At 38.9% G+C, this 18739-nt stretch overlaps 1 protein-coding gene across 1 annotated transcript; it reads right to left on the reverse strand.

Annotated features, from left to right (window-relative positions):
* Window positions 1-1484: 1484 nt before the first annotated feature.
* amotl2b (angiomotin like 2b) lies at window positions 1485-9977 on the reverse strand. Its single transcript, XM_083547958.1, has 10 exons — window positions 9818-9977; window positions 8272-8880; window positions 7619-7778; window positions 6407-6551; window positions 6147-6236; window positions 4898-5151; window positions 4000-4193; window positions 3801-3890; window positions 3420-3688; window positions 1485-2345 (listed from the first exon to the last, which is right to left on the reverse strand). The coding sequence occupies exons 2-10, from the start codon at window positions 8832-8834 to the stop codon at window positions 2266-2268; spliced, it is 1845 nt and encodes a 614-aa protein (XP_083404084.1). The 5' UTR covers window positions 8835-8880; window positions 9818-9977; the 3' UTR covers window positions 1485-2265.
* Between the last annotated feature and the right edge of the window lie 8762 nt (window positions 9978-18739).

Raw genomic sequence — 18739 nt, forward strand, 5'->3', positions numbered from 1 at the left:
GAAGTGTGAGAGAAGTGAGAGGGAAGTGAGAGAGTGAAGTGAGAGGGAAGTGAGAGAGGGAAGTGAGAGAGTGAAGTGAGAGTGAAGTGAGAGAGTGAAGTGAGAGTGAAGTGAGAGCGAGACTGTAAGGTCAGTAAGCTGTCAATCTGTCTAGCTCTCTTTCTGTTTCTCCTTTGTCTGTCTATCATTTTCTCTTTGTCTCTCTATCTGTCTGTCTCGCTATCTCTCTCTCTCTCTCTCAGTCCGAATGTTGCACAGCCAGGAGCAAAAAGTCCATCAATCTCCTGTTTAATACTGTGATTTGTATGTGTGTGTGTGTGTGTGTGTGTGTGTGTGTGTGTATCTTCTGATCTGTTAATTATTGAGATCAAGCGGTTATAAAGTATAACAGAATGTATAAGTTTAGTGTTTATAAGTTTGTTGTTTATAATCATAAGTTTATGTATAACGAATGAACCAGTGGTGATTGTGGTGAAGGAAAATCTCCCTGAGAAGGCATGAAGAAACCTTGAGAGGAACCAGACTCCAAATGAAACCCCTCCTCCCCCTCCTCAACACCCACTGGCCACTCATTACACTTCCATCATTGTTGAGTGGGTGACTAACGTGTGATAAAATGCAGAACTGTTTATGTAAAAATGAGCACATCGTAGCAGACCGTTCATTTTTCTACTTTATAAATTATGATGTTTAATCCATTTGGATGTTAAAAGCATTTCCCTGCGTGTGTACGGTTGTGTGTGTGACAAGAAAATCTATTTGGAATTTTTTATATATTTTATTCCTCATTTTCTCATACAATTGATAATAATAATAATAATAATAATAATAATAATAATAAATTATAATAATTATTATTATAAAAGGAAAAATCAGGCCTTTTGGAAACATAACCATTGATGCAAAACCAGTAAACAAGTCAGCAGCTTCAAGTTCCTCAATGTTAACATCACTGAGAACCTCACATGGTCCATGAAGGCAGTGAGGAAAAAAGCTCAAAAGTTCAGCTCAGGAACATGACAGAATGAAAGTAGATGCACTACTGAGCTCCTCTTCAGCTCTTAGAGATATGCCATGAATCTGAGAACGTTTGAAGAACATCGGTTTTTGGTAAAAAAAAAAAAAAATGAACAAAAGAAAAAACCCACAAACACCTTAGTGTATTTTTGGGTAAAAAATGTGACCTTCTTCCATCTTCTCCAGATTCACCCTGTAGGTTAAAGACGTTTATGCCAAACATGAACAATGTAGTTGGTTTTGCTCAGATCTTCAATAGAGTCACTTTTATGGTGTTCAATTCAATCCTGGGGGTGCACTTAGTTTTACTCTCTCACACTCCAGGTACAAAGGAAAGCAGAAGGTATCAGAAGGAGCGCATGGAACAGGTTTCGGTTACCCCAGTCAGAAGAGTCACACCATCATCACACACTCCTTCTTTACACAAAGAGAAAAAGAAGGAAAGGAACGACTGAAACACGTTTGAAAAGAGTTCAATATATTATCACATTTATTTATTTACGTTCACGTGTGTGAAATGTTCCAGAACGTTCACATCATCAGCGGTGGGGTTTTTACGAGACACGGGAGGAAACAGTTTTATGGTATTCGATCGTTTATATAAAAAAAGAAATATATTAATCTTCATCATCAAAACATCATCATCATCATCATCAGCTGCACGAGGAGAAACACAGCTCAGAGTCACATACCGTACGACACACCGACCAGCAGGAGCATCGCACGCCCGGGAAATCCTACAATCCCACAGTTCTGGGTAAAAATAAAAAACGTATAAAAAAAGAAGAGAGAGGAAGAGAGAAAGAGAATGAAAGAGGAATGCACAGTGAAGGTGTGAAAAACAGCCTGGAGGAAAAAAAAAATCATATAGAATGTCAGTGTGATGATCAATGATGAGAGCGTGACCTTCATTTTAAGGAGAAAAAAAAAAAAGAGCGAGAGCACGAGAGAGAGGGGGGCGGAGCCGTAATGCGCCAGGGAGGCGGAGCTAACGTGTTGCCTGACATTATGCAACTGAAGCCTCGGACTCCGCAGACGCTGGACCTGCCATGTAGAAATGATTCCTCTAAACTCCAATGTAACATCCTCAAACAGTTCACCTTCTCCAAGTCCAACGCAACACCTCCACCTTGAGTTCAGAGAGTGTAAGTGGTCCAGAGGTGAGATCTTAGCTCATCTTCAGATCCTCCGTACACCTCGACACCTCGTTTTTCTCTTCATTTCACAGCGTTCCTGTGCCATCAGCACTCAGATGAAGATTTCCACTGCCTCAGCTTCCACACTGTCCAGACCTCTGAATGGATTCACAGCCTTCCTCTTACTGCTCTCTGTGACAAAATAAAATCATGTACATCTGTAAAGAACAAGACTTTAAACACAAAAAACATTTTATATATATATATATAAATATAAATATAAATAATAGTGTGTAAGAATGACATTAAGTACGATTACACGTGGCCCAATAATCTGTTCATACAGTATGCAAATATATACAAATATAATTCAAATATTCATAAAAAAAAATATATTCGATTCAAATAATTCCAGATGTTTAATTTATTAATTTCTTTTTTTATTATAAATGAGGCACCTGAATGTCATTTAATTAAATAAATTTATTTCTGTTTTTATAATTACAATTTCTTATATAATAATTGTTATTTTAAAATGTACATACAATTATTACATAAACAAAAAATCTAAATCATTTTTTTTTAATAAAATGATAAAATATATATAAATGTAAAATATATCCGATATATATAGAAAACACTGCTATTTTACTGATACAAATCTATTTACAAATAATCGTAATAAGTACCAAACTAACGATTTAAAGCATTTTTAAGATATTTATTTAGGGACATAAAAAGATTCTGTACAGTTGCTCATGTACGCAATAAAAGCGTAAAATCAACGTTGTTCTATGGACTGGTATTTTATTTCCCGAAAAAAAGCTACGATGACCCGCTGATAAAATGCTCCCACTGTAAAAAATATGTTGGTTATTTATTATATAATCTTGTAACAAGGAACATGTGATCGCTGTTCTTTCGTTCGAGAGTAAATATTTCTTCACATCACTGAGAGAACATGCTGCTCCGCTCCACACACACACACACACACACACACACACACACACACACACACACACACACACACACACACACACACACACACACACACACACACACACACACACACAGTGGTAAATCAATAAACACTGGAGTCTATTCGATGTGAACTCTGCAATTCGACCCTGTGCGATGATCCATGAAGAGTTCATACTGATCACTGACTCATTCTGTTTTTCCCTTCCTCATCTTCATCATATATAAGTGTGTGTGTGTGTGTGTGTGTGTGTGTGTGTGTGTGAGTGAAAGAGAGAGAGTACTGACCCAGACTGCTGCATTGGTGCTCTGTTGTAGGAGGTGTGTGTGTCTCAGCCCCGCCTCTGGTTTTACATGCTGCATCAGCACCACAGGAAAACCTCGCTATGGTTCCTGTCTGATCTTCAGAGGAACTGGAGTTGGTGGAGCAACTCATGGACACGCCCACATCGACACCTTCAGCAACTCCGCTTTTGTCCTGTTCCTGCTGGAGCCGATAATGAAGCACGCTGATGACGGCGTCCTTCTCCATGATCTGTCCGCGCAGAGCACGAATCCTAATCATACACACACACACACACACACACACACACACACACACACACACACACATTATTAAAATTTAATTCATGATATGGATAGAACAGAACCTCAAAACCTAATACGTACCTGTTCTCTACTTCCTGGTTTTGGATCTCAGCATGAGGTAGATCCTTGGTGTAGTTGTACGGAGAGCGGTTGTTGATGATGGTGGCGTCTCTGTGAAAATATTTTTTTATGACATTTTTAATATCAGGGAAGCGATTTTCAGGGTCCAATACACTGAAAACACTTTTCGTTTTCCTGAAGGATAGTGTTCGCTCTTCACCTTTGAGCTGCAGCGGTGGCTGCTGTGTCCATGGCAAACTCCAACATGGTTTTCTCCTCCAGGTATTTCTGCTCCCAGCGCATCATATCGGCCTCCAGGGCCAGAATACGTTCCTCTCGTTCCCTCAGGCGCTCCAGCAGGGTGCTCGCGTTCGCCGAGGACGGCGAGATGCTGGGACACGTCTGGTTCTGCCTCTGTAAGAGAACAATTACAGACGCTTACCATCCAACTTCAAATATATATATATACACAGTATATATATTATATTATAGATTTATAATTTGGTACAGCGTTTTCGTTTTGCCAGGGGTATATAAAAAAAGAAACTGGAGTTTGCGCAGAAAATATGATTTGTAGTGCGATGCAAAACTCAGATTTGTGCCAATTTAATCAATTATTCAATTTAATAAATATAATTAAAAAAATTACTGCATTCATTTCATTATTTCTCTTTTAGTTTAATTGTATTTCCTTCATAAAAATGTATCATATTATTTAAATTAAAAAAAAAAAAATGTAAACTGTTATTAATCACAAATGAATATTGGGGCTGTAGAAATTAGCGTTGTATTAACGCGGTAATGCAAAATCATTTATATCATTGATATTAAAACCTTCAACAGGGCAAACATTTATTTACAAAGTCCTTATTTTACTCAGATATAAAAAATATTAATAAATTATTTTAATCACTAAATATTTGTTTTACTGATGTGCCAAGTCTCAAATCAGCACCAGAATCCACCATGATGATTCTTCTTCTTTATTGAAGTAGCTGTTTAGTAGGATCATGATTTTTGCGTGACACCTAATATATTATTATATTTATGATTAACATCCTAATTTAGAAACTAGCTGCTATGAATATATTATATATATATATACACACTGTACACACCTGCTTGTTCCTGTGTGAACGCAGTTCCGCTTCGAGCCGTGTGCGCAGACGAAGCTCCAGACCTTCTCTCTTCTCACAGGTGGCTTGTAACTGAGCAAGCGCCCCCTGCAGACGCTCCACCCGCTCCACGTATGCGCTCTTTCTGTGCAGCTCAACCTGCAGCTGCCGGCTGCGCTCCTGCGCCGAACTTGCCTCCTCACGCAGGAGCTGCACTTCACGCTCCAGTCGTGCACTCTGCAGCTTCTGCTCTTCATCTGAAAGAGAGACACAAACTGTTAGCACAAAGTTGGAGAGAATTTTCCATTTACTTGAACTAGGAGACTCCAAATGTGTTCCAGCATGTGCACAAAGCCAGCTCCATGAAGAGAAGCTTTCCATGGGTTGGAAGATGTGGAAGATCTTCTGCTATAGAGCAGCAACCCTATAGGATGAACGTGAATGCTGATGACCTCCTCACCTTCTCACCTACATCAGTACCTGACTTTACTAACACCCTTGTGTCTAAATAAATCTCACACCAATCTTTACAAAATCTACTTGAACATCTTCCCAGAAGAGTGGAGCTTATTATAGCAGCAAATGGGGACTCAATGTGGAATTGGATGCTAGAATCTCATGGCCAGGTGTTCACAAACTTTTGGCATTAAAGTGTATTTTAATTCCAGTTCTCTGATAATAAACTCATCTGTGTGTATTTAAAAATGTTTACAGGATGAAGGTTATTAAAACAGTCTTTTCTCAGGATGCGTTGTGTTTTTTTTGCTCTTCCTGTTCACTTTGAAAAGAATTCGATTGCAAAATATGAACCGTGTCACTGTTACACAAGAGCCCAAGGAATGTGAAGGGTAAAAAAAAAAAAGGAAAAAGAAGAAAAGGAGAAGTGTTCCTCCTCCCAGCGACACTCATCCTGGAAGTTTAACATTCCTTCATGCGTTTCCCACCATCCGAAATAAACAACTCCGGATCTGGATAAAGGTCATGTGCAGCGTTGGAGGAACAAATTCCTGAGCAGAAGGCTGCAAAGTCACTTCCTGTTTCATCGTAAGTGTGCTAACGTGCGTCTTTCCCTCTGCGACTTTTAACACGTTAATGTGCATTAACATAATTATTTCCCAATATTTGTGTTCGTTTATGCCAATTTGAGTATAGCGACAAATTCAGTGAAATAATTAATATTTAAACCCCCATGCTGTACACTACTCTGGATAAAAGCATGGCCTGGAGGTAACACCACTGCTGATTGACTTACTCTGCAGGCGGAGTTTGGCAATGACCTGCTCGTTACGATCTGCAGCTTTCACGTCTTTTGCTGCCTGGATGCTGCTGCTCTCCAAACCATCTGTATGAAAAAAAGAAAAAAAAGAAAAAAAAAGAACACAAACTCATGAATTCCAAAGTTACAGTGAAATCCAGAGATCATTTATATATTGCTGGTATACATTATGTGCTGAAGTTTTAGTGCGGCGGGGCTTTAAGGAGAAAGCAGACCCGGCTGCTACATTTCTTTACCTATGAGCTCGGTGTTAACATCCTCAAGCCTCTTGATTTCGGCCGTCAGTTTATTCCTGAGCGTCTGCTCCAGAGTCTCTCTTTTCACGCAGCCCTGCATCAAAGTTTCATAGGCCTCAGAGATCCTCTGGATTTCCTGCTCCAGCTAATGGAGGGAAAGAAAATGTAAGAAAATATAAGATCTTGAAAGAAAATGAACGAGAAATTGAAATTGAGAAAGATAGAGAGAAAATAAGAAAAAGATAATGTGAAAGAGAAGAGAGATTTATTTATTTTTAGATTAATATTATCATCATTTAATGTGACGAGTGAAAAGAATGAAGGTATGTGTAGATAAATAAAAATCGAATCAAGTCCTTCAATAATACAAATTAATAAACCGATTGATTTATTATCTCTCTAATTAATCATTTATTTAATTCATAGAGAGAATAACTTGAATTAACAGAGAAAAATCTAATAAATAAATACAATAAAACTAAGGAGGAACACAAACTAATGAATAAATGCTAATATATGCAAACACATAAAATAAAATGACACTATACAATAATGCAAAAATAATTGATAAATATATTAATATGAGGGGAAATTAGGCCATTATTGTGATACGAAAATTGTCACGACTGTAACAAACCCGGCCAAGCTCCGCCTTCTGGTCTATAACCCCTGATTATATATTTGTGTGTGTTATGATGATACTGGTATTAGAAATTGTTTGTTCCCAGGGCACTGAGTGATACATTCCTCTCTGAAATACACACACACACACACCTAATTGTACTCATATGGCAACAACGAGCTGTTATTCACCCCCAGGTGAGTTTATACAAGGCGGTGCCTCTCTCTCTCCAGCAATTATCATTCCATCGTGGTGAGAGAACGCTAAACTATGTTGACGCAACCCTTGAAAAAGAAAAGGAAAGGTTTTATGGGTGCTTTCGAGCTAAGCCGAAGTCAAACATGCGGCTGAGGAATAATTCGGTCACCTGGCGTGACAGTCAGACTAGCTGGAGCTATGCGGTGACTTCATCACTAATGAAAAAAAACCAAGACGCACCTAATAACCCATTCATCTCATCAATGCTCACTATGTCCCCTATTTAACCGAACAATTAGCATACCATAGCGCATAGTCGTACAAAGAAAACAGGAATGTGGGTGTGTTGACACGATTGAATTGTTCACAAAACATCTATAAAATTATTTTACCTTCTGAATCCTGACTGCCATTTCGGTGTGTCCTTCCAGCTCCTGTTTCAACCTCTCATTCTCCTTGATCAGCAGCTCCATTTGTGAGGAGACCTCCCGGCCAGCAGGGGGCGCGCTGCAGTAAACGTGGCGTGCTTCAGGTGAAGGCACAGGTGGGAGTCTAAACATAAAGATGGAGTCGTTCGTTAATTAGAGAAGTACATAAAAATGGCAAAAGGAGTCTATAGAACAATAGAAGAGGGTCGACCGATTAATCGGCACCGATAGTTGATTGCTGGAATGTAGTACTGATCGATTCTGTTTTTCCAGCTCCCAGTCTGCTGTTATAACAAGAGCGGTCTTTATTGGCGCATCACTGTGTTTGTTTTTACACGCTGCACGGAGAGTGGGATATTATATATAGAATTTATCATCAATTAATTATTTAACTGATCGAGGCCCTTAACCCTTACCTGCCCAGGTGTATAAATGTAAGTCACTCCATTTAAGTGCATATAAATGTGTATATACTATACTTCTAATTTGGCTTCGGTGCTTGTACCCCTTGGTAATAATGTGAGAAAAATACCTGCTCACTCCCTCATTTCTACAACTGAACATCAGTACGGGTGTAAATCGGTTGATAAATGGCTGTAAAGTGCCTCAGATGTTACCTGGTGTGTTGGGAATGGAAAGGTGGTGGGGGTTTCTGGTAGAACTCGTGAGCATGAACAGACGTGGACGTGGAAGGCTGAAATTCCACGTGATGCTGTTCCAGTTGATTGTCGGTTATCTGAGGGTAGCTGCTTGAAGAACTCGTGGTGAAGGGCCTCGCACCGACGTCTTTGCGCTGAAGCGAGAGCTGCATGAGACGCTCGCTGAGAGTCCTGGCGTGGCTCGGATTCAGGTCTTCCTCCGAGTAAATCGTCCTGTCCTGGACCCACTGCAAATTCGCTTTGGCCTCCTCGTACGTGGGAAGCTGCTCATGGTGGTAAGGTAGATAGATTTCTGAATGCTGGAATTCGGCGTGGTGCTCTTGGCCCTGAGGTTCCTGACGTTCCTCCTGGGAGAGGCTGTCCGAAGAGGAGCGTGGGCTTCCGGTTCCTCCGGTCACTGTGCTCCGTAGGGCCTGCTGCTGGATTGCCAGAAGGGTACGAGTGTCCGTTGGGTTTCCGTAACGCAGCTGCTCCTGGATCAGGCGGTGCAGCACTGTGCTAGACACCTCCTCCGTTCGCATTTTCTACAGGATGATAATGAAGAATCGTTTGGATCAGTGCAGACACCTGAACAAAGACACAGAGGAGATAAGAGTCGAGCAGTGAGGTGGTGGAGTCTCAAAATCGTTGGATGGACATTCAGCAAATAACATTATATCAAGTCAGGGGGGGGTTCAGAGTGGTGTAGGAGTCAGGACCTCTACATTCATCTACAGGTACGTATAGGATATATCTGAAAATAAACAGATTATAAATCTGTACAAATTTAAAGAAATACAATAATGAAAAATACAGGATTTAAAAATGTGGCACAGAAAAACACATGTATTTCCAGAAAATTAATATAAGGTGGTTTGTTTAAAAAAAAAATTCATTTATAAATACAAACTTTAATTAGTGGAATTTATTAAATATCAATCAGTTAATTAAATGAATTCATTCCAAATGCCTTTTTTTTGTATTTCTTCATTTTTTTTTAAAATTTACATTTTTTTTGTATGTGAAATAAAATATTTGCATAAAGTGTGTGTGTGTGTGTGTGTGTGTGTGTGTGTGTGTGTGTGTGTGTGTTTAAAATTATTTAAATGTTTACAAGCCTAAATAGTTAGTTAGTATATTTTAGTTTAATATAATAATAATAATAATAAATAATAATAATTAAAACAAGTATTGAAGAGAATGTAAACATATTTTGAAACCTAAACGATCTATAAATAAATCCTAAATGATTAAATATATACAATTAAAGCCAATGGCATTTGGCGGTCACGTGACTGGAGGTTGCCGCATTCCTGAGGTAAATTCAGGTCTTTCAGCGCAACAATAACAACCATGTCGCTCGAATAAAACGATTTGTTTCAGATTTTAAATCAAATAAAAAGTTTCTTTTCAGTAACATTTACTCCGTTATATCGAGTTCACCATCTGAACACCACCACACGACTTTACGGAGAGTCTCGCGCGTTGCTTTTCTTTTCTTCAGGACGTGTTTTAATGAATTTACCTGAATATTTCTTCTCACATCGGGTCACAGGTCCTGTGTTGACTGTAAAGCGTGTTTATAAACAATCCGACAGGTGTGTGTGTGGAACAATTTCCTCTGCTATTTATCTCCTGTTGTGGCGCAGAACTGAAGACCAGCGAATGAAGCTCCGGGAACCGCGCCGGGCTTTTATATAGCTGAGTAAACACGCGCGCGCGAGCGGGGGGAGAGGGAGGGGGAGGGAGTGGGGGAGAGGGAGGGTGTGGAATGTTAAGAATGCAGAGCGCGCGCTCTTTCTTTCTTTCTTTCTTTCTTTCTTTCTTTCTTTCTTTCTTTCTTTCTTTCTTTCTTTCTTTCTTTCTTTCTTTCTTTTTTTCTTTCTTTCCTGTTATCTATCTATCTATCTATCTATCTATCTATCTATCTATCTATCTATCTATCTATCTATCTATCTATCTATCTATCTATCTATCTATCTATCTCTTTCTTTCTTTCTTTCTTTCTTTCTTTCTTTCTTTCTCTTTATTTCTATATCTTTCATTCTTTCTTTCTTTCTTTCTTTCTTTTTTTCTTTCTTTCCTGTTATCTATCTATCTATCTATCTATCTATCTATCTATCTATCTATCTATCTATCTATCTATCTATCTATCTATCTATCTATCTATCTATCTATCTATCTATCTATCTATCTATCTCTTTCTTGCTTTCTTTCTTTCTTTCTTTCTTTCTTTCTTTCTTTCTCTTTATTTCTATATCTTTCATTCTTTCTTTCATTTTATTTCTATATCTTTCTTTTTCTTTCTATATTTTTCTTTCAATATCTCTCCTCCTTTCTCTTTTCTCTTAGAAAGAAGGAGATAGAGAAATAAATTAAGACAGAAAGAAAGAGTCACATGGCCCTGAACAGCTGAAGAATTATACAAAATAAATGACATTAAAATGTGGATAAAAGAAAAGGAAAACTTTAGTACACTTTCTGTCATTTTCTCCGGAATGTATTATTGTTTACAATCACGTTTGTAAGATAAGATATTCCTGAGTAGGGAATTCCAGTCACGAGCGACGGACAACAGAGCGAAGAGGACAAAAGCCATTATCTGAGAAGCAATAAACTATATATATATATATATATATATATATATGCACAAACAAACACACTGTAGTGAAGGAAAGTTCATCCTCCAGAGCAGAGATCCAGCTTTATCCAGATCAGCTTAATCAAGTGCTTTGTAGTTAAACACTTCCTGATGCTGGTTCAGCAGGTCAGGGACAGAAAAATACCATCAAGATAAAGCCTTGGTATTGAAGGAAATGAAGGAAACCACACAAAGTTTTTTGAATATATCTGCTAAAATCAACTGAGCTCCAAAACTCGAACGCGTTCCAATGCTGTTTGCTCACCTGTGAGAAAAATGTGATAACTGCCACTATAACAATAGTGACAACCTACTAGTTTCCGTCTCACTTTTCAAAGCTAGACATACACATTTATTCTGTATCTAAAAGCATGGAAGGTTATACGAGCTCTTTTATCGATCATTCACATCAGAGCCTCACCATAACAACCGTTTTCTGAGATTCTTTCGCTCTTTCGGTTCCCTTTATGCCTTTGTAAAATTGCATGCATTGTCCTGAACCACAAACAGCATTCCATCTTCAGACCACATTAACTCCACGCTGCAACCGGTTACACGCAGATCTGCATGTTAAAATGCTCGACTCTGATTGGTTGGGAGGAGATGTTTTTTTCTTTTTACAGCAGCTCTGAAAATCACAGCTATGTAGAAACATGCTCAAAAAGCTTGAAAGGCTGTAACTACGCTTTGCTCCGTCTTCAGGACAGAGGAGTTTATACCCCAGGGGAGGTTCTCAGAAACGAGACAAGCTGCATTTTTTTTCTAGTGTTATTAACTTGGGGAGAGAAAGAAAGAGAGAGAAAAGAGAAAGGAGGGTGTGGAAACAACTGTTTGTAGCTGCTAGAGTGTAACTGATAACGGGAAATAATTAGTTTTGTGGACATTCCACATGATGAAATGTTACAACTGTTCAAAATATGGATCAGCTTTATGGTCAATGTCCCCTTCAGTCCCAGCAATGAAGGTATAGTCTATGTCTCAGTCAGTCCCAGTGGAAGAGGTACAATATGGTCTTTGTCTGCCATCAATCCCAGTGACAGAGTTATCATCCATGTCCCCATCATTCCCAGTAATGAATGTATGGTCTATGGTTCCATCAGTCCCAGGGAACGAGGTATAGTTCTTGTCTCTATTATTCCCAGTAATGCAGGTATGGTCCATGTCTTCATTATTCCCAGTAATGGAAGTATGGTCTATGTCTCCATCAGTCCCAGGGAACGAGGTATGGTCCATGTCCCCATCATTCCCAATAATGCAGGTATGGTCCATGTCCCCATCATTCCCAATAATGCCGGTATGGTCCATGTCCCCATCATTCCCAATAATGCAGGTATGGTCCATGTCCCCATTATTCCCAATAATGCAGGTATGGTCCATGTCCCCATCATTCCCAATAATGCAGGTATGGTCCATGTCCCCATCATTCCCAGTAATGAAGGAATGGTCCATGTCTCCATTAGTCCCAGGGAATGGGGTTTGGTCCATGTCACCATCATTCCCAATAATGCAGGTATGGTCCATGTCCCCATCATTCCCAGTAATGCAGGTATGGTCCATGTCCCCATCATTCCAAGTAATGGAGGTATGGTCCATTTCCACAAAACAGCACCATACATAGTGTTGTATTTAATAAATTATGGGTAGACCAATAATATGCCTCCTTGAGTAATGTAGACCTTCTTGCTTTTTGGCTGTATTTTACTTTTAAGATGAACTTGATATACATTGAGGATTCAAATTTAATTTGATCACATCAGGCTTTTCTAATCCTCTATACTTTGAGTGCAGCTTGTGTGAACAATTAATAGTAGTGTAACATCATGAGGATAGTCAGAAGCAGTTTTTACTGCAGCAGACAGGAGGAATGTATCATTTGTATGAATCTCCAGATGTTGAGCAACACATCAACCTTGCTTCAATAAGGCTGATTGATAGTGTGGGTATTTCCAGCCAGGTTTAAGACAGCATGACTCAGTGGGAAAAAAACTTCACACATCTTTGCGTCGTTGCAGGTGTGAGTAAAGAATGTCTGTCACTGGCAAGTCTATACAAATATGAGGAGGGATGGATCTTTCTCAAAGTACGAGAATATTTAATCGTTTCCTTATCGTCAGGAATGTGTACTTGTCACTACATGATCTGAACCCTTTAAGTCCTGCTCAGTATCATAACTACAGTTAGTATTAGGTAATCAGGATTACATTCAAATATTTTCCAACAGAAATTGCGCCTGTTCTAGGAAGCGGTGATGAAGTCCCAGTGAAGGAGGTGTGGTCCATGGTCTCATTTAACTCAATTCAGTTTATTTTTTTATTTTTATTGTCTCAAAGCAGCTTTACACAGATAATGTGGTAATAACGAACGAATAAGATGTTCTTTATAAGTGTAAGTTTGTCGCTAATGAGTGAGCCAGTGGCGACTGTGGTGAAGGAAAAACTCCTTGAGATGGCATGAGTAAGAAACCTTAACAGGAACCAGACTCAAGAGGGAACCTCATCCTCATCTTAGTGGCACGAACCCCAATAAAGGAGTAATGGCCCTGTCAGTCCCCGTGAAGAAGGTATAGTCCATGTCCTTGTCTGTTCCAGTGAAAGTTCAAGTTCAAGTTTATTTCTTTAGCAATTTTCACAATGGCTCAAAGCAGCTTTACTGAACTGAAGAATTAAAGTGAATGATGTTTATCCCTGATGATGAAGCCTGGGGCGACTGTGGAGACTGTGGCAAGGAAAACTCCCTTAGATAAATGAAGAAGAACGCTTGAGAGGAACCAGACTCAAAAGGGGAACCTTATCTACATTTGGGTGACATCAAGAGTGTGATTATAGTCTTTAAACACTACAGAACACCAATGAATAATGTGTGGTGCATGGTCTCATCAATACCAGTTAAGGAGGTAGGTATGTCATGTTGGTATGATTCGGATTATTTGCTTTGACGGACACATTTAACGGCAGAACATTTCTGCACCTTTATTGCTCCTGTCTTGTATTCTAACAGCCTCTTCTTTATCTTCTTCTCTACAATTATCTCATTTTGGGCACAGCAGTGGCAGCTTGGTGGTATTGGGATTGGAACTCACAACCTTCCAATTCAAATGCCAACAGCTTTACCACTGATCTTCTGCTTCCCATTCACAAGAATAACTAAATAGGTAAAGAATAGCTAAATAGCAATCCAATCCAGTGTTTCTACCAGCTTCCTCTCATAAACACTGATATTATATCAGTGTTTAATGTTAGTCATTAAAAAGAACATGACTGAGTGATCTGGATGAAATGCTTTTCCACTCGATGGGGGCATTGACGATAATGCAGGACTGTTAAAGGCTCAGAACAAACAGTGATATGTGTGTATGTGTGTGTCTGTCGCTGAGTCAGCGCATAGCTCGAGGGCTTTGAAAACCAAGGCAGGTGAGGGAGAGAGAAAGAAAGAGAGAGAGGAAGCAAGAGACCACCCACTTTAACTCTACCTACCATGACCACTACCCTAAATACCCATTCACCTTAACCCCATAACCTCCCATTTTAACACTGCCTGTCACACTAACTACCCACCTACATAAGCACCCACACTAACCCTGTCTTACACCCTACAGTACCTCCTCATCCAATTTAACCCTGCATACCACCATAAGCACCCATTTTAACCCTGAATACCACCCTAAATACCCATCCATTTAAACTCTAAGAGGAACCGGATTTAAGAGGGAACCTAATCCTCATTTGGGTGCCACCGAATGTCCATTTATTACAGATAAACAATGTTGAGGTGCAGTGATGGTGGTCAGATACAAACTGTAGTCCTAAATCAGTGTAGCAGACTGTTGACATTAACTACAGTCCAAATCCATCCTGAGAGCAACCTATTCTTACTCTGTAATTTTATGGATCTCCATGGCGTTGATGAGAAACATTTCCAGCTGCACAGATTCGCCTCCAATCAAACAGAACACCATTCAGAGGCAGACCCGAGGAAAATAAAGGGACAGGAAGAGTGGTCACTGAAACCTCAGGCGCATAACTCGAATTACACATGCCTACCTACCACCCTAAATACCCACAACCTCACCTTCAACACCTTGTGCCTGTATTCCTGTGTTACAAATAATATATATATCAAGTTATTAATCTTTGTTTAATCTTTTTTAAGCAGGCAGCAACACACACTGGTCATCATTCCTTATTCATTTTTATTCTTAATTATTATTATAATTATGTGCAATAAAAAATAAGTTTCTGGGTTGCTGATTGGAAGGGTGGGGGTTCAAGCCTCGGTATCGGCGAGCACAATCTGTGCCCCAGGGCTGCTGTATCATGGCTGAGCCGGCTCTCTGACCCCAGCTTCCTAACATCACTGGGAAATCTAAAGATAGAATTTCACTGTGCTTCGACTACTATGGTCCACAATGGCTAAAAAAAACCAACCAAAAAATAAAAACCTTTTTTTAAGAGAAACTGCATAAAGCTGGAAAAGGCAGGTGTCCCAAAACTTTTGCTCATACCCAGTAATTATAGCTACACTATAAACATTGTCTTTCACCCTGAAGCAGCATCTCACACTCTGTGAAACAATCGTCTCTCTGAGTCGACCTGCTCTGAAGGAATGCAGCGTGATGCTGATGTTTTGGACGTGTGTAAGATTAAACATGAATGTTTCAGGGCCGGGACACAGAGTCGACTGTGTGTGAAATGAAAACAGGCCTTTGTCATGCTCTCGAGAAGAGAACTATTGTGTGTCAGCACGGCGAGGCTATTTTTACCCTCGTGGAAGAATTTCCGTGAATAGAGGATCTATTTTAACCGAAACGCACCCGAGGGGCTTCATGATAACGAGCTGAAACGTAAACGTTCGAAAACAGACATTTGATCACAAACGAACACAATTTAGTCCCTCTTTTATATACACATCCAGTGTTTTAAACAAATATTAAATCATAGATAATACAATGTATATAACACTCAATTGTTTTATGGTTTTTGAGAGATACGTGCATGTTCCTTTTCTTTCTGTGCAGCAAACTCAGTAATGCAACGGTCTGAAGATTTCCTTCAACCAAAATGTCCAGATGGTCCACTTTACTACATTTAAAAATCCTCCTTTAGCACGAAGAACAGTTAAGAACACCAAAAATTTTCTTCACTGGATGGAGATTTTCTTCTTCATCCCAGAGCAGGTCAGTGGGATTGAGGTGCGGTGTCTGTGCAGGTGGTTCCATGATAGATATCACTCCAGACGTCTGTCTGCTCTCTAAATAACACACAGAACTCAGACGTGCACTTCTGATCATCGTCTTGTTGTACAGTGAAGTCGGTTCTGATGAGCCGCAGTCCAGACGGAACTGCACGGTGCTGAAATATGGATTTATAGCCATGTTGGTTCACTTTCATTTTCCGGAACCTTCACTGCTCCAAAACAACCCCAAACCATTAATCTTTCACCTCCATGTGTGAGTGTGGGGGTGAGGGAGTCTGATCACATCTTCTCTCCTGTTCTCCTTCTCACACAAGTTCTTCTGGTAGAGACACAAATGTCCTGTTTGGACTCCACAGAAATCTTCCACTCGTTCACTGTTTAATTCTTGTGTGTTTTTGTGTTTTACTGAGTTTGTTGCATAGAAACGAAAGGAACATGCAGTGTTTCAAACACCGTAAAAGACTCCACACTTTTATAAAATGACAGCATAAATAATAAATAATGAGCTCAGAGTGAAAATAATCAATTAGAAAATGACAAAACAAAATATTTAAATATCTACACAAATGAAATAACACTTCCACAAAATAATTAAACTGGTTCATTTTAAAAATTATATATATATATATATATATTATAATGTAAAAATGAAGAATGGGTCGATATCATTTATGAAAGTCTACATTATTTTACTTTGTTTTAAGTGTAATTTTTTTTTATGACAATTACAATTATTTATATATTTATTTGATTGATTTTTATTGGTTTAATGTTGCACATATTTGGCAACCAACCAACACTAATCCCACATTTCTTCCCCTCCTGATTAAAGAGAGATTTGAGGAAGTGCTTAAAGTAAATACTTTTAATACCTTTATGTTGAACTCACAGTTCAATACTTTCGAATGGTCCATCAGCAACATGAGTCCTTCATAATATCCATCAGATTAATGGTTCAGTCTTTAGAGCAAAATAAAAAGTTGTTAGTAAGCAATAAAACATGATGCGGTAAACAGTTATGGGAAAGTTATTCATATCCTGATTCTCACTTACATTATAAGAGCTTTAAATGACTTTTCCTTCACCGGGATCACTATATTTTCTCTCTGTATTCTCTCTCTTTCTCTCTCCTTTGAAGATAATAAGACAAAAAAATGCAGCATTTCCTGTTAACAAGAAATAAAAGAAATAAACTCTAAAAGAATCTCCTCTGCCCTGAAGACACCTGGAACCTTTAACCTTTAACTGGAACTAAAGCTTCCTGACACTGGAGACTCCTTCCAACATCAACTCTTACATGATCTCCATTGTTTGATGAGTTTTATTCTTTTCCAGAGAACAAGTTTGCACTTATCTCACATTTGGGAGAAATGTTACGCGAATCGTAAATGGAATCTGCTTTTATTGTAAACTGAGATCAATTTCTTTCAAACTGATTACATTCTTTAAAGTTTCACTGGTTTTAATAGTTGGTGTGTAAAATAGTTGTGTTTTTCACATATTTAGTGGCCAAGTTCAATAGGTTTCTATTGTCACTGAATAAAAAAAAAAAAAAAAAAAACATAAAAAACGTAAATCTAAACAAACAACTAAAATATAATAGTACCACCAAAAAAACTTTTTAATCAACCTCTTCTATTCATGTAACATTTACTAATTAAACTGATTAATCCTTTAATTATATATGCAGGCTTGTCCCTGAGTTACGATGGCTCGACTTTTTGACGACTTTTTGAAGACAATGATATGTTTAAAAATATAAAAAATATTGCCGCCATTTTAATTTCGGTACAATACGTTGTGCGTCTGCCAGGATGTACGCATCTTTCTGCTTCGAGATGTTTTACTCTCTCCAGAGTTCAGTTTTCTTGGTGTTAAAAAGCATATTTCTGTTTCTATTTCATATTTCTATTTCTGTTTTTGGTGTTTCAAAGCCTAATTTTAGCTCTTTTTATCGATGTAGCCGGACAGTTACAGTATAGTACCATCTACGGTACGATATAACGTATTTTTAAGTTACGATGGTGTCATCAGGACGTATCTCCAGGGTAAGTGGGTGAACACCTTCATTATCCAGTGAGAATAGATCATGGTTCAATGCTGTGCAGCTAAACGGATTTGTCGCTTTGTTTGGCTATGATTTAAAAGGGTTACACCTCAGTAATCTGCTTCTAAACTTTGCTTCTCACACACAGCAGCATGTTTGGCTTCAGCAGGGAGTGAGTATGTAACACTGCTTCCTCTTCATAACAATGAACGATCAGCATGGGGTCGGAGCTCAAATCACCCTGGAACACAACAGGATATCTGTCCCACACAACATTCAGACCAGTGTCACTGTTTTTAGATAAAACCGAAGCGTTAACGACGCCTTCGCTCGAACCCCTGAGCGTTCTTATACTTTCACAGAAAGTAAATCTAGCACAGGTTTTTGGGGACTCGAATTCGGGACTTGGTGTAGAACAGGAACGCTTTGTGAAGACAAACAAATTGGCAAAGTGTGGGAAGATGTGAGGAATGTTAGGGTCACGGAACGATACACATTACAGGAAGCGCAGACAGCGTGGGCGAATGTTTTCCGATTTTGCAATCAGCTCTCAAAGTCCACCAGAG

This window comes from Silurus aristotelis, assembly GCF_946808225.1.
Source record: "Silurus aristotelis genome assembly, chromosome: 8".
Classification (NCBI taxonomy): Eukaryota; Metazoa; Chordata; class Actinopteri; order Siluriformes; family Siluridae; genus Silurus; species Silurus aristotelis.